This window comes from Schistocerca nitens, chromosome 1 (genome assembly GCF_023898315.1).
Source record: "Schistocerca nitens isolate TAMUIC-IGC-003100 chromosome 1, iqSchNite1.1, whole genome shotgun sequence".
Lineage (NCBI taxonomy): Eukaryota > Metazoa > Arthropoda > Insecta > Orthoptera > Acrididae > Schistocerca > Schistocerca nitens.
The window spans coordinates 599446445-599462722 of record NC_064614.1 but is presented as its reverse complement, the minus strand read 5'-3'; the positions used below and the strand labels follow the sequence as shown (position 1 = coordinate 599462722).

The 16278-nt window shown below is 42.8% G+C and overlaps 1 protein-coding gene across 10 annotated transcripts in view; it reads left to right on the top strand.

Moving 5' to 3' along the window:
* LOC126256324 (cuticle protein 21-like) overlaps positions 1-16278 on the top strand; it is a 187833-nt gene that overhangs the window by 53228 nt on the left and 118327 nt on the right. The window contains exons 1-3 of one of the 10 annotated variants that reach the window (XM_049955475.1): positions 4708-4751; positions 10205-10334; positions 11154-11357. The exons of 2 other annotated variants lie outside the window; for them this stretch is intronic. In XM_049955475.1, the coding sequence (XP_049811432.1) occupies positions 4740-4751; positions 10205-10334; positions 11154-11357 (346 nt within the window). In that variant the 5' untranslated portion in view covers positions 4708-4739. Of the gene's footprint in view, positions 1-4707; positions 4752-10204; positions 10335-11153; positions 11358-12611; positions 12891-16278 lie in introns of those variants that run through there. 7 more of the 10 variants (XM_049955474.1, XM_049955479.1, XM_049955472.1 and 4 more) reach the window with 7 other exon arrangements.

Here is a 16278-nt window from a genome sequence, read left to right as displayed (position 1 = left end):
ACTTCTCTACGTAGTCGCCGTTCTGACTTAGACTTTTGTCATAGCGTTGTACCAACTTTTCAATAGCCTCATCATAGAAGGCAGCCGCCAGTGCTTTCCGCCAATTCTCCACGCTGGCCTACACCTCGTTGTCTGTGTCAAAATGTTGTCGTCAAAGACAGCGGTTCATGTGACCAGAGATGAAACTCAGGGGGAGACAATTGCGGACTGTATTGTGGGTAATCTCACATTTCCATTTGAAAACGATGCAGGAGCATCTTCATTGCCCCTGCAGAATGCGGCTGAGAATTGTCTTGAAGAAGAAACAGCACGACAGTTATGTAATGTTAGCTGCATAGCTTCAGGCGAAATTTCTCACCAGGCCCTCGTACTTGGCGGCAGACACTATTTTCTAGACATTTTTACGCACTCACTGCGAGCTCAGAAATGAGAAGAGCGACGTGATGCTAACTGGGGTTATACTAGAGACACTAACCAAACACATCTGTGCAAAGCTTTATCGGATTTTCATAGTCGTTTCCATTTCGCGACCGATCGGAGCTTACTTTCTGAACGCCCCTCGTATAAGCCTTAATTTGAGGAAGAAATTTCTGAGAACGTGAGAACGTACGTCTTGAGTACAGCATTGTATGGTAGTGAAACATGGACTGTGGGAAAACCGGAACGGAGGAGAATCGAAGCATTTGAGATGTGGTGCAATATTGAAAATTAGGTGGACTGATTAGGTAAGGAATGAGGATGTTCTGCGCAGAATCGGAGAGGAAAGGATTATGTAGAAAACACTGATAATGAGAAGGGACCGGATGATAGGACATCTGTTAAGACACGAGGGAATGATTTCTACGGTACTAGAGGGAAGTGTAGAAGTCAAAAACAGTAGAGGAAGACAGAGATTGGAATACATCCTGCAAAGAATTGTGGACGTGGGTTGCAAGTGCTACTCTGAGATTATGATGTTGGGACAGGAGAGGAATTCGTGGTGGGCCGCATCAAACCAGTCAGAAGAAAGCCCCCCCCCCCCCCCCCCAGAAAAAAGAGAACTGTCAACATTTGAGACATCCATCGCTATTTCTCTTTGTGGTAGACGATTAAACAGAGTGGATACTATAAATTTACATACAAGCAACGTCTGAATGTTCCCCACCTGTAACATAGATTTTATGCAAAGAATTTTTATGCTCACGGTCAAACATTTTTCATCTTTATCAAATGGCTTCAAATGGTTCAAATGGCTCTGAACACTACGGGACTTAACATCTGAGGTCATCAGTCCCCTAGAACTTAGAACTACTTTAAACTCAAATAACCTAAGGACATCACACACATCCACGCCCGAGGCAGGATTCGAACCTGCGACCGTAGCTGTCGCGGGGTTCCGGACTGAAGCATCTAGAACCGCTCGGCCACCGCGGCCGGCTTCATATTTATCCAACAAGCATTTCCTGAGCAACGGTCCTTAACACGACGTGCCTGTACCATACGGATTTGCTTTCATTCTCGGTTCGCTTTTAAGCTTCGCGAGTAGGTCCGCTCCGCGATTGTGTAATGAGGTTTATTTGATACTAAAACTCACGGTAGTCGAAAATATTACAACCTTTCGTGATAGAAATCAAACAGTATATTTGATTTAGTAAATTGTTTTGTATGGAATGTTGTCGTTTATGGTGCCATAACACGGACACGGCGGCGGTGAGAGACGAAATGCTTACATGCTTTTTAGGTGTCAATCTAAGGAAGAGTGGAAGGTGTAAAATGGACATCTAAAATGAGGAATGAGGTTGTGTTTCACAGGGTGAATGAGAATATGCAAATACTGGAAACAAGAGGATGTGAGGAAATTGACTAGGACACTGAATGACAAGAAAGTGTATAACAGACGAATAATTGGAAGGTAAGATGCCCGGGAAGAGCACCTGAAAAAGAAGAAGAAGAAGAAGATACCCACCAGTTAACGAGATCAGGACAACTGCATCACTCGCAGCTGTTAGAAGAACGGTGGCAGACTGAGAAGACCGGAGTACAGTGAACTTGCAGTGAAGGACCTGTCTAATGCGCAGAACACATCATCATTTGATTTACTGCAAGGTGGAGATTAAGCGTTGCTAAAACAAAAGAAAAATCTATGAAAATGCCAGACGGATTAAACCGTTTATCTGGGGAGGTCTTGAGTCCGTATGCACGCCTTTCGCAAGTGGCGCTCTTACAAGTGAAGTCGCTAAGTGATGGCTCAGTTAGTTAGCTCCTCTCATATGCCTACGGTGACAGCTTCGGCCGCTGATCTCCTACCACATACGTTACACGTCCTGTTTTTCCTATTCTCTTGGGACGAGATACTGCCTACGGGAAGAACTGAACACACAAGTTTATTCTAAACTTTGTATTTGCCATTTATGAACTATTATCTACCACAGAAAAACATCAGAACAGTTTTCCTCGTCACGTTGCAGACATAAAACTAACGTCCCACGACTTCTGTTTTATTGAGGAGTCATGACCTCATTCAAGTATACCAGTTTTGTATTTTATATTTCTCCGGAAGTTCAAAATTTAATGCCCTGTCGAAAGCAAGGTCTCTAGAGGCATTGAACCACATCGGTTCAGCAGGGATAACACAGGAAATTGGTTGAGGCCTTATTGAAAAGTCCATCTGCAATTTTCCTATGGTTATTTTGAAAAACCAAAGAAAACATAATTCACTATGGCTGAACTTCATACTATTAGTAAACATGTTTTGAGGATTAGCGTAGCATTGCTGGGCATTATTCTTTTTAAATATTAACTATACTATTCTGTGAAAAAAGTAATGTAAATATTTACTCAGTTTGGTGAACAAGTAAAAAATAATATTGGCTGCATTGATAATATGTGAGAGAATAGGAGTTAGTGTCGGGACGAGACAGAGCTCGAATATAGGCAAATGACTGTGCTGTTGCACAGAGATTTGTCACAGTTGTAAGTTTTTCATATGTTTTCTGCCATTGTAAATAATTCACATTTACTGTGTTGGGAGAAAGCTGAATGAGTACAGGTAGTGAATAAGATCCTTGACTTTGTGTTTAAGTTTATCTATGGTTCTCTTGCTCACCTGTTAGTTATGTAGCGCTGGGGCATTCTTATTTGAGGCATAGTTGCGAGCAGTTGAGTTTTTAGAGAAAGAGATTTGATATTTGTGAATCTGAGAGAAATTATCTGGAATAATTTATTATGGAGATGAAAACTTGTTTCTATACATATGTTATTGATTCTATTCATGGAGGAGGTTTTTTGGAGAAATTTTCCTAAGTAACCAAAGCAAGCGCAAGAACTAAATGTTTGTCTGAACGATTAACTGAACGAAATCCTTGTTCCTCAGATAACTAACAACATTCATGATTAGTGTTCATTTGAGCCTTTCCTTTTCATTATGGCACAAATAACGCAAATGGTTGGAATGTCTGCAATTTTTCTGCTCACAGAACTTCGTAGTTGTTAGTGTCTTCCTATGTTGTACAGAGATTCTTGACAATAATCAGAATTTAATTTTTCAAGAACGCTTTTCTTAAAAGCAAAATCTCTCTCCAACATTCGCAGTCAAGTTTTGAATATTTTATGGTGTGTGCGTTGCACCTTACGCCAGACAAAGCCACGTATCGTTTCTGACAAGCGCAAAGTAAATTTAATAGTGAGTAGTTTATTTTTTCTTTAGCAGCTGAAACCGCTGATTTCTATTTTTTCTCAAGAAGTAAATCCCAGAATGACAGTGCGATGAAACTCTTCTTAGTAATATATATTCATTTATATGTGTTTCATGTGTTTTTTCTCTTTACTGAATTTGATCCGTAGAAGGACAAGGTCAGCGCACTGATAAATAATGCAATGATAATGTCCTCGGCGTCACTGAAAAACTGATCTCTTTCTGCGTACGGATAGGATTCATTCGTGATCTGTTTTCTCTGTACCATTTATTACAGTTCTCTGAGGTTCTTCGTGTTTTAATTGAGCCGCAAAATGTTCTTATTTTGCAGCTTTTCAACTTATTGACAGATCGGCATACTGCATTATCAATTCCCATAGTGACAGATGTAGGTGAAGCTTGAAGAGTTGTCTTGCGGCATCATTTTCCTGAGGAGGGCCAAGCTACCTCTTCTAGTGAAGCGGTTGGCGGATGGAGATTTGCTGTGATGAACGACCTTCGCTAAAGATAACGTGGTACGGTTGTCTCGGCATTTCAGTAGGAAGCCAAAAGAGGTCAGAAGGCGCTCTTTCTTGTTTTTCTAAGGTAGTCTAGCTTATTCACGTTGCTACACATGTTCTCCATTGTATAAACGCTCGATGTGTGTGGGTTACATTCGTTAGGTCTTTGGAAATGACACGCTGTACACGCACTAAAGCAGGAACAATTTCGGGTTTCACCATTCACCGTTTCCCGTGTCCCATTAGCCCTGACGTGACAGTGATGTTAGACGCTACCCATCTTACTTTCAGTCATAGAGTGAAATGTCAAGGTCACCTGCCTTTCGAAACGCCGCAGGCAGAAGAACGAGATCAGCCGGCGGGCGGTGTGTGTGTGTGAGGTCGCGAGGCGTGGCAGATGCGGCGAACCAGATCCCTCTGGGCAGGTGTTGCGTCACCACCGGCTAGTCTGCCACTCAGTGATGTCCGGCCGGGGCAGGTGGGGGCTCTGCCCTGCTCTCTCACTATAAAAAGGCTTCCAGCCGGTGCTGGAGCCAGTCGTCCACCAGTCTTCCCCACAAGCCGACATGGCTATTCAGGTGAGGCAGCAGCGAGATGCGAAGGACATGGTACTAGTCAGGTACAGCAGTCAGTTGACCCAAAGGTGGTATCTGAGAGCTATAGGAGAGGGTGGGGAATGAAACTCACCACAGCTTTTCAAATGAACCATTAGAGCATCCAACCTAAGTGATTTAACGAAATTTCAGGGAGTGTAAGTCTGGATGCTCAGATGGGGATTAGAACCTAGTCCAGTTCTCACATTAACTCTACAGCTCTGCAATGTAAGAAACTGCGGCTGTATATGGAAACGAAACTGCCACCAGAAAGGAAAAGAGAAAAACGTCTTTCAGACAGTGAATAAATATTAGTAACGTTGCGCATGATTTCTCTCAAAAGGAAACCTCACTTGAAAATGTGAAAATGCGTAACATATGATTGAATTAATCGTAAGCTGTATGTTATGCTGGCTCCATTGTTTGAATATATTACGTATTCATAGGATCGGAATTTGATCTCAATGGCCGACTTTACAAATTACGTGCTACCTTAACTGGGAATTTTCACTTAAAATTGGTTCAAATGGCTCTGAGCACCATGGGACTTAACATCTGTGGTCATCAGTCCCCTAGAACTTAGAACTACTTAAACCTAACTAACCTAAGGACATCACACACATCCATGCCCGAGGCAAACTTAAAATTGCCAATTCGGATATTAACTTTAATAGTTCCACAAATCCGCACCGCTGCTTCATCCATCTGAATCTGCTTATATCAGTTATCGTTTCGCTTAGCTCTGCCAATAATTTGTTAACCATGGTTTGTAGCTCACGTTAAACTTAGCGCTGGCAGGGTTTTTGCTTCTGCAGCTTTTACCTTTCAACGTCATATTTTGTTTGAAATACTCCGGGACGTGTCCAGCTGGCCTGTGTGACAATGAGAATAGCTGGGAGACTGAGAGAAAGACAAGCAAATCTGGTTCTAAAGAATGGAAAGATGACCACTCGAAGGGTATTGCTTCCGGAAGATACATCTGGTTTCAAATACAAATTTCTAGTTTAACATATCTTGAATAACTTAAAAGTGTGTTATTGTTTTCATTTTTAGTTTATCTTGTTTGAAATTTGGAAAATAAGCTGCATAAATAAGAGAAAAATCAATTATGAATATATGGACATCTAACTTAGGATACCATATGCCGATAAATGCAAGCATCTTTAAGCAAAACCTGAAACTGATACATTCTTTTTTTTTTTTCAGTTTTACTCGTGCGGAGGGATGACTATGATTTGCTATGACTCAGATAAACGTGAAATAGTATCACTGTCCTCAGTGCTGTGAGTCCGCAGCTCGTGTGGTCACGTTATCGCTTCCCGAGCACGGGGACCCGGGTTCGATTCCCGGCGGGGTCAGGGATTTTCACCTGCCTCGACATGACTGAGTGTTTGTGTTGCCCTCATCATTCATGAAAGTGGCGAGGTTGAAGTGAGCAAAAATTGGGAATTTGTACGGGCGCTGATTAGCGCGCAGTTGAGCGCCCCACAAACCAAACGTCATCATCATCATCATCTTAGCTGTGAGTAGACGGATGTTGTCGTTGTGGGCAGATGCAACAGAACACTTTGTAAGAATCTCTTACATTGAATGCTACCGTCATAGCCCTTTATTAATGTGAACTGAAATTTGTATAGTAAAAACATGCAAAGCAGTATAATATGGTAGGCTTCGTCATCGACATACCGATGGAAAGTGTTGAATATTATAGTACACACGGATTTTTCCTCTTTCTTTTATCTCGTTTTATGATTGTGGATGGATGGCGTCGAGTCTTTCTTTTCTTTTTTTTAATTCATCAGTTTTTGGTCTGGTTACAACCGATTAGCTGTCTCTTCCTTTCTTCTGCAATTTTTCTGATTTTACATATGCAGTATATTCCTCCGTAAATATTTTTACATATTCGAAGTCATCTTCGACAGTTTGCTCAGGTATTGCAGTTTCAGGTAACAAATTATACATTACTGTGTTTGTTCACTTCATTTTTAACGTACTTTTTCGAGCCAAGATTTAAGTTCAAATGGTTCAAATGGCTCTGAGCACTATGGGACTTAACATCTAAGGTCATCAGTCCCCTAGAACTTAGAACTACTTAAACCTAACTAACCTAAGGACAGCACACAACACCCAGTCATCACGAGGCAGAGAAAATCCCTGACCCCGCCAAGATTTAAGTCACAACAAAATATTCAGGTATGGTGTTCACTGTGTTATAACACAGTGATCCTGTAGTTTATCATATTTCCTTCTCAATTATACGTCCTCGATAATTATATCCAGTAATGATTCATTTAATGCTTTATCTGTTAATTTTGGCATCATTGTGTACCATCACATCTTATAAACGTCATTCCTCCTCGTCCTATTTTTGTGGCTACCTTCTTTCTCGACAACACAAGTAAAAGTTGCAGACGTCCGCTTTACTTCATTGTACGAATGTGATGACTCCCCACAACACAAGAACATATATTTACTATTACAGACCTGGGCACATGCAAACTTGCTGCAGACTCTCTGTTTCAATTTCTCCCTTGTTATGTCCATCCCTCTCTTCCTCTCTCTGTCTGTCTGTCTGTCTTTCTCTCTCTGTCTGTCTCTCAATACCCACCTGAGTCGAATGTCAATGCTAGAGCTCCAGTTCAAAGGCCATAGTCCCCTCCCTTATCAGACACGTGAAACAAGCTGTGACTACCTATATTCTCCATACACTGCTGTGTGTTTTCAAACTATAAATCTGAATAACGAAAATAACCCTACCTAACAAGTACTAACAAACGTACATGTTGTACCCTGCTAACTTGTTCTCAGTACAGTACTGGCGTTCGAGGAAATTAAAATCCTTTTCTTCCACCACTGAAAGGTTTTTGGTGATGTGAATGTGAAATTCTGATGCCTGATTACCCTAGATTTTACGTCGTTTTATAACTCTAGAACAGGATTGCTGCATTCAAAGACACGATAAAGTATATTGACGTAATGTATACCATGAGATCTTAATGAGTCAAACCGATAAAAGATTCAACACTTGTTATTATATCCTCCGTTGTCTTAATCAGAAAAGGTATTGGCAGTTGGCTGTGGGAAGCTATAAATGTAAAAATTGTTGTATTGGTTCTTCACACTGGTGTTAACCAAAATATGCCATCTGCATCGTCATTGTTCCCAGTTATTTTGCTTAAGGTACTTCAGGTAATGTCCAGAAGATCCCTTCGCCAATGCTGGAGCCAACACCTATCCAACTTTTAAACATAACAAGCTCTTGCACTTCCCCTTTAAATTCAGATCAGGGAAATTTCCTGAATTTCAAGCTTCAGTGGCGTTTTTCTATCTACCTCATTAGCAGGAAGTTCTTCCAAACAGCACATTAATTTTTTAAAATATTTATGATATTCTCAGAACCAGAGACTGAATAGGAGCTTCGGTTGCCATGCAGGCGCCGTTAACTGCATTTCCGATCTGTATAAGATTAATTTTCTGGAGTAAAAGTTTAATATCAAAAGCCAGGGAGCATAATGAAGGAGCTTTACCGGGGTGTCTTCGGATATACACTCCTGGAAATGGAAAAAAGAACACATTGACACCGGTGTGTCAGACCCACCATACTTGCTCCGGACACTGCGAGAGGGCTGTACAAGCAATGATCACACGCACGGCACAGCGGACACACCAGGAACCGCGGTGTTGGCCGTCGAATGGCGCTAGCTGCGCAGCATTTGTGCACCGCCGCCGTCAGTGTCAGCCAGTTTGCCGTGGCATACGGAGCTCCATCGCAGTCTTTAACACTGGTAGCATGCCGCGACAGCGTGGACGTGAACCGTATGTGCAGTTGACGGACTTTGAGCGAGGGCGTATAGTGGCCATGCGGGAGGCCGGGTGGACGTACCGCCGAATTGCTCAACACGTGGGGCGTGAGGTCTCCACAGTACATCGATGTTGTCGCCAGTGGTCGGCGGAAGGTGCACGTGCCCGTCGACCTGGGACCGGACCGCAGCGACGCACGGATGCACGCCAAGACCGTAGGATCCTACGCAGTGCCGTAGGGGACCGCACCGCCACTTCCCAGCAAATTAGGGACACTGTTGCTCCTGGGGTATCGGCGAGGACCATTCGCAACCGTCTCCATGAAGCTGGGCTACGGTCCCGCACACCGTTAGGCCGTCTTCCGCTCACGCCCCAACATCGTGCAGCCCGCCTCCAGTGGTGTCGCGACAGGCGTGAATGGAGGGACGAATGGAGACGTGTCGTCTTCAGCGATGAGAGTCGCTTCTGCCTTGGTGCCAATGATGGTCGTATGCGTGTTTGGCGCCGTGCAGGTGAGCGCCACAATCAGGACTGCATACGACCGAGGCACACAGGGCCAACACCCGGCATCATGGTGTGGGGAGCGATCTCCTACACTGGCCGTACACCACTGGTGATCGTCGAGGGGACACTGAATAGTGCACGGTACATCCAAACCGTCATCGAACCCATCGTTATACCATTCCTAGACCGACAAGGGAACTTGCTGTTCCAACAGGACAATGCACGTCCGCATGTATCCCGTGCCACCCAACGTGCTCTAGAAGGTGTAAGTCAACTACCCTGGCCAGCAAGATCTCCGGATCTGTCCCCCATTGAGCATGTTTGGGACTGGATGAAGCGTCGTCTCACGCGGTCTGCACGTCCAGCACGAACGCTGGTCCAACTGAGGCGCCAGGTGGAAATGGCATGGCAAGCCGTTCCACAGGACTACATCCAGCATCTCTACGATCGTCTCCATGGGAGAATAGCAGCCTGAATTGCTGCGAAAGGTGGATATACACTGTACTAGTGCCGACATAGTGCATGCTCTGTTGCCTGTGTCTATGTGCCTGTGGTTCTGTCAGTGTGATCATGTGATGTATCTGACCCCAGGAATGTGTCAATAAAGTTTCCCCTTCCTGGGACAATGAATTCACGGTGTTCTTATTTCAATTTCCAGGAGTGTATGTGAAAAGGTGTGCATGTGATTATATGTACATCTCAATCAAATCAAGTTAAACGTCTTCTAAATAATGTCTACAAGAAGATTATTCTGTTTGTGCTCATAATTATGTCCATAATGTTCTGGGCAAGTCATCCATAGCAGTCACAAACTTCTTTTAATAGTGTTGGTTCTAACAACATGCTGTCTGTAGAAACAAACTTCAGCAGTGATAATGGGGAATTTTGAGGCATAAATCCTAGGAAATGGAGGTCGTTGTTCACTTGAATGAGTATTGAAGTCACCATAAATGTCTACATGTTAATACTACCCTTTACACACTAAGATTAACAGATATGTTCTTTTATCCCGAAGAAAGAACATGTAGGTCGAACATATGTCGTGCAGCTCGTTGATAGCACGTACTGTACTCTTTGGCGTAGTGGAATTTGTGTTTACAGACGGTACACGTGCCCTGTCTGTGGTGTTGCAGGTACTGTTGTGCGCATGCGCGCTGCTGGGCGCGGCCAGTGCGGGCTACCTGGGCTCTCCCGCCGTCTCCTACTCGGCGGCTCCCGCCCTGCGAGGCGGCCTTCCTTACAACGCCGGACTCGGATACACAGGTAGTTTGTGCTACAGTCTCTCAAAGGAGGGACGACGTCTGATTTACAAACCCGAACGGCTAAGATGTCTTTGTTCTTGGGGTCCTTCTACATGCAAAAGACTTCGGATTTGCTTTTAGATTCCACATCTTTAGTGCTACACAAAAATTCGTGAAAATTCACTATAATATTTGTTAATTAGTTATCGTCATAGTTCCCAAATTACTTGAGCGGTTTTACCCATAAGAAACAGTAATTGGTTTATTTTATAATTGTCAGTGTATTACTTAAACACATACACACTTTATCCACAGTTGCAAATATTTGTCTATAATTTTATTTATACTTTCTGTCCCACAGTTCAAATTTTGCTGCATGCTGTTTGTAGCAATTATTGTAAAAGTGTTCCTCTAACTATACTTTCATGTTACAAGAGGTTTCGAAACATGGTTTTCGTTTTCGTAATTCTTTTCTTTCCTCTTGTTCTAATTATTCTTGTGGCGACAACACAATATAGTAAGCAAGAAGATTATGACATACTTCCCCAAAATGTAGTAAACTTAATGAACAATTACTTTTCAGTGAACGTTTAGATGGAAGGCAATTTACAATTGTTCTTTAAATGAAATTAGTGTATTGAATCTGTTAGACGTATTATCTGTGCTCCATAGAGCATCGTTATTGCCAATTCTGGTAACTTGTGCAATACCTTAAACTGAAGATGGACATAGCTTTTAATACTACATAAACCCTACTGCAAGCAACTATTTGCTAGTACCTTCGATAGGAAATGTGTGTGAGATTACAGCAGACGCCACCATTGCCACATTGCTTTCCTAGGAGGCCTGGCTGGAGGTGCCGCTGCTTCCGCTGCCGCCGCTGCTGCAGCGGCTAGGGCCAGACTGTCTGGTGCCGGCATCGGTGGCTATGCTCCTGGCTACACTGGCGCACTAGGAGGTGCCTACCCTGGTGTTGGTGGCGCCTACTCTCGCCTCGCCACTAGCTACTCTGGTGTGGCTCCTGGCTACACTGGCGCTCTAGGAGGTGCCTACCCAGGTGTTGGTATTGGTGGTGCCTACTCTGGTCTCGCCCCTGGCTACGCCGGTCTGGGCGCTGCACGTTACGGCGGTGGTCTGGGCCGCCCGGCCGGTGGGCTGCCCGCCGAGCTGGCTGACCCGTACTACGACCCCAACCCGCAGTACAGCTTCAGCTACAGCGTCAGCGACGCCCTGACCGGCGACGCCAAGCAGCAGCAGGAGAGCCGCAGCGGCGACGTGGTGGAGGGCAGCTACAGCCTGGTCGAGCCTGACGGCAGCGTCCGCACAGTGCAGTACACGGCTGCCCCTGGTGCGGGTTTTAATGCTGTCGTCTCCAAGGATGGTGTCCCAACTGGGCCTGCCCCCCTGGGAGCTGCTGTCGTTCCTGCCGCTGCCTCTGCTCGAAACATTCTTCCAGGTTTGAAACAGTATTTGACCCATAAGTGATTACAAATCCAATTTTTTCTGTAACATTTCAGATACTTGATTCTGGTTTATCTGTTTACTAAGGACACAAAAGACTACAGAGACTTTGTCTCAATTTATTGAACCATTTGAAAGTAATGATAACACATCCACATATAGCGGAAGGCTATATATGTACTTACAATCAAAGGAGTTAAGTGTACGACATCAGTGATTACTAATCTGATGTTGCACCTCTTCTCTTTGGAATTAAGAGCACTTCTATTGCATTTTGTGGCTGGAAGACAGCTGAAAATAGATGAGTTGTCAAACTGGAAGCCGATTTTCACTCATAAATATTGGGCACCTGACAAATGTCCCATTTGCTATGTTTCCTTATCGAGCTGCTGGCCTGATTTTTGTGGTTAATGTACCTCCTGGCAACAATTAAGTATGTGTAGCTTGAGTAATATTATGTCCATACGGTTGAAAGGGGTCAGTAATAGAAGTCGGTTCCCTCTAGGATACAAACTGACTGCGCTTATAACTACGTAGAACGATTACAAGCAATAGGCAGCCACAGCATTTACTGTCAAGTTAGTTACAATGATTGAATTATAACATTTAAAACTCTTAGCAGTTTGTAATTTTATTTAGAAATATTCAAACGTTTGATCTCCATTAATAGTTTTTGATGCTCGATGGATGGGGTCAAATGAAATTAATCTAGAACTTAAGCATACTTCTGACAGCATTTTAACGGTGCTATGGTGTTCTCCAGTGTGGACAGACATCAAGAATAGTATGTTCCCGATTGATTAGACATCTCCCTCAATACGTGCTACAACTGTTTCAGGAGGCATACTTCCTGGAGCTGCACGCTCTCTGCTGTCTCCAGCTGCCACTGCTGGAGTCTACGGAGCACCTCTGAAGACGGCGCATGCCTCCCTCGCCACGCCACACGCAAAGGTACACTACTAGTGCCCTCGCAAGCTGATACCTTGTAAATGTGACCACCGAATGTATTGCGAAAATGGCTCTCATGTAGCAATAAAATGTACATATTTACGAATTGCTCTGTCAATTTATCACTGTAATATTTGTATAAAAATAAAATTATCTGTCCTTATTTGAATGTTGTACCTATTCAATTTGGTCTTCTTCCCGAATATTACATACAAAAATTGTTGTGTGTCACAAGTTACATTAAGTTACGGAAATTTCTATACTTTGCCATTTGTTCTGAGTCTGAAAAGAAAAAAGGAAATCTAATTACCGAAAGCAAAGTATAAGATCTGAGAATCAATTGGTGCTCGTATTTTTAGAACATTTAATTTTCAACTACAATCAATAACACATCGTAGGCACCTGTTCCATTTAACTTGGTGCTGTTTGATAGTAGCTAGCCCACTGGACCTGCAATCGAAAGGACGACTTTTCAAACCCGTCTGATTTACGTTTTTTTTGTGATTTCCCGAAAACACTTAAGGCATCTGCGGCGATAGTACTTTTGAAAGGGCATGGCCCATTTCTTACCCAGCTTTACTTAATTTGTGATTGTACTGCATCTCTAATGACTTCGTTGTTAATAGTATTTAGCCCTCATCATCCTTCCTTTTTTGGTTCTGTTTGAGGAGCAGATGTTATGCGAATAGTTCTGTAGGATCGTAGTCAAGTATTTTCACCAATCTGTAATAGAAGCATTTTCTTCTCGCCTCTGAGTTTCATAATGTAATGATCTTGCTCGTAGGGGACAAAATGTTTCCACTGCAGCCGACTGTGAGAAGCATGAGTGCAAATAAGGAAGAGATATAGGTTGAAGAACTACTTTCTTGTTCAGGGCCGATAGTCAACAACCGGTCTCACCTCGCCCTGTGGCTTAGGCAGCACAAATACAGGAGGGGAGGTAGGAGATTTAGATGGCCTAATAACTCCATCACACAACTTCTTTCAGGTATACTCACCATTAAGTCCCTCATTCTATGTGGTGAAAATCTATATGGAAGAGACCTTACGGGAATATTGCCCATTAATTCAGTATTATGCTCCTTTAACTTCTCTTAATCTATCAGTAAGCACATACCTAAATTATTCACCTAAATTGACAATCAGTTTGCTTTGTTCAGCTGGTAAATTCCAGTGCCATAAATCGGATAATCAGTATCGACAGAACTGGTGACTGGTTTTGACACTGTTCTCACATTCACCACGTGCTTACAAAACTCAATTTCTTCTGAGGTGCAAACTCAAAATGAAACATTCTTTGACTCCACTGAGGAACTAATACAACGTTACGGATGAAGTCAGAACCTGTAATGGCAGACACTACAAATTACGTGCTACCTTAACTGGAATTTTCACTTAAAATTATCAGTTCGGATATTAACTTTAATAGTTCCCCAAATACGCATCGCTGCTTAATCCTTCTGAATCTGCTTCCTGTATTCGTCTCTTGGTCTCCCTCTATCATTTTTATCTCCTACAATTCCCCCTAGTACTAAATTGGCGATCCCTTGAGCCCTCAAAATGCCTCCTATCAATCGATCTCTTCTTCTAGTTAGGATGTACCGTAAATTTCTCTTCAATTTTATTCAGTACCTCCTCATTTGTTATGTGATCTACCCATCTAATCTTCAGCATTCTTCTGTAGCCCTACATTTCCAAATATTCTATTATCTTCTTGTCTAAACTGTTTATCGTCCGTATTTCACTTCCCAACATAGCTACACTCAATACAAATACTTTCAGAAGAACTTCCTAAATTGTTCAAATGACTCTGAGCACTATGGGACTTAACATCTGAGGTCATCAGTCCCCTATACCTTAGAACTACTTAAACCTAACCAACCTAAGGACATCACACACATCCATGCCCGCGGCAGGATTCGAACTTGCGACCGTAGCGGTCGCACGGTTCCTGACTGAAGCGCCTAGAACCGCTTGGCCACAACGGCCGGCAAGAACTTCCTAACATTTAACTCTATACTCGATGTTAACGCGTTTCTCTTCTTCAGAAATGCTTTTCTTCCCATTGCCAGTGTACATTTTATATCATCCGTACTTCAAGGATCATCAGCAATTTTGCTTTGTAAATAAAAAAAAACCCATTTACTACTATAAGTGCCTAATTTCCTAATCTAATTCCCTCAGCATCACATGATTTAATTCGACTACATTCAATTATTCTCGTTTTGCTTTTGTTGAAGTTCATCTTATACCCTCCGTTCAAGATACTGTTATTCCGTTCAACTGCTCTTCCAAGCCCTTTGCTGTCTCTGACAGAATTAAAATGTCACCGACAAACCTTAAAGTTTTTATTTCTTCTCCCTGGACCTTAATTCGTATTCCAAACTTTTCTTTTATTGCCTTTACTGCTTGCTCAATATACAGATTGGCTAATGTAGGGGATAGGCTACAACCCTGTTTCACAGTTTCCCTTTCATGACCTTCGACCCTTATAATTGCCACCTGGTTTCGGTGCAAATTGTAAATAGCCCTTCGGTCCATGTATCTTATCCCTGTCACCTTTAAAATTTGAAAGAGAGTATTCCAGTCAACATTGTCAAAAGCTTTCTCTAAGTCCACAAATGCTATAAAGGTAGATTTGTTTTTTATTGACCTATCTCCTATGAGATTTCTTAGAGTCAGTATCGTCTAAAGTGCTCCTTCATTTCTCCGGAATCCAAATTGATCCTCCCCAAGGTCGGCCTCTACCAGTTTTTCCATTCTTCTGTAAAGTATTCGTATTAGTATTTTGGTACCGTGACTTATTAAACTGATAGTTCGGTAATTGTCACACCTTTCAGCACCTGCTTTCTTTGGAACTGTGATTATTATGTTATTCTTGAAGTCTGGGGGTATTTCGCATGTCTCATACATCTTGCTCACCAGGTGGAAGAGTTTTGTCATGGCTGACTCTCCTAAGGCTATCAGTAGTTCTAATGCAATGTTGTCTACTCCCGGGGCCCTGTTTGACTTAGGTCTTTCAGAGCTCTGTCAAATTCTTCACGCAGTATCATATTTCTCATTTCATCTTCATCTACGACCTCTTTCATTTCATTATATTGCCCTTAAGTACATCGCCCTTGTATGGAGCCTCTATATACTCTTACTACCTTTCTGTTGTATCTTCTTGGCTTAGGACTGGTTTTCCGTATGAGCTCTTGATATTCATGCAGGTGGTTCTCTTTCCTCCAAAGTAGCTTCCGGAATTCAATAAAAGGCAGTTTCCGTCGCATTATCTCAACGAATGCCTCCCCAACGGCTACTGACCATTGGACTCAACACTGATATAACCGAAATAAGTCCCCTCGATTCTCAAATTAAAAAAAAAAATGCAATGCCCTCTGTACCTCCTCAGTTGAATTCACAGACAACACATGACCATCACTGCTTTGGTAACTTGACAAACAGATATGCCCAGCTATAGCAGGGGACCCAGGAGGAATTTGCTCTGCGATCTGTTAAGCATGTACTTGATTCACTTTGCGCTATTTCCCTCCGAGGTAACATATCCTGGGTTC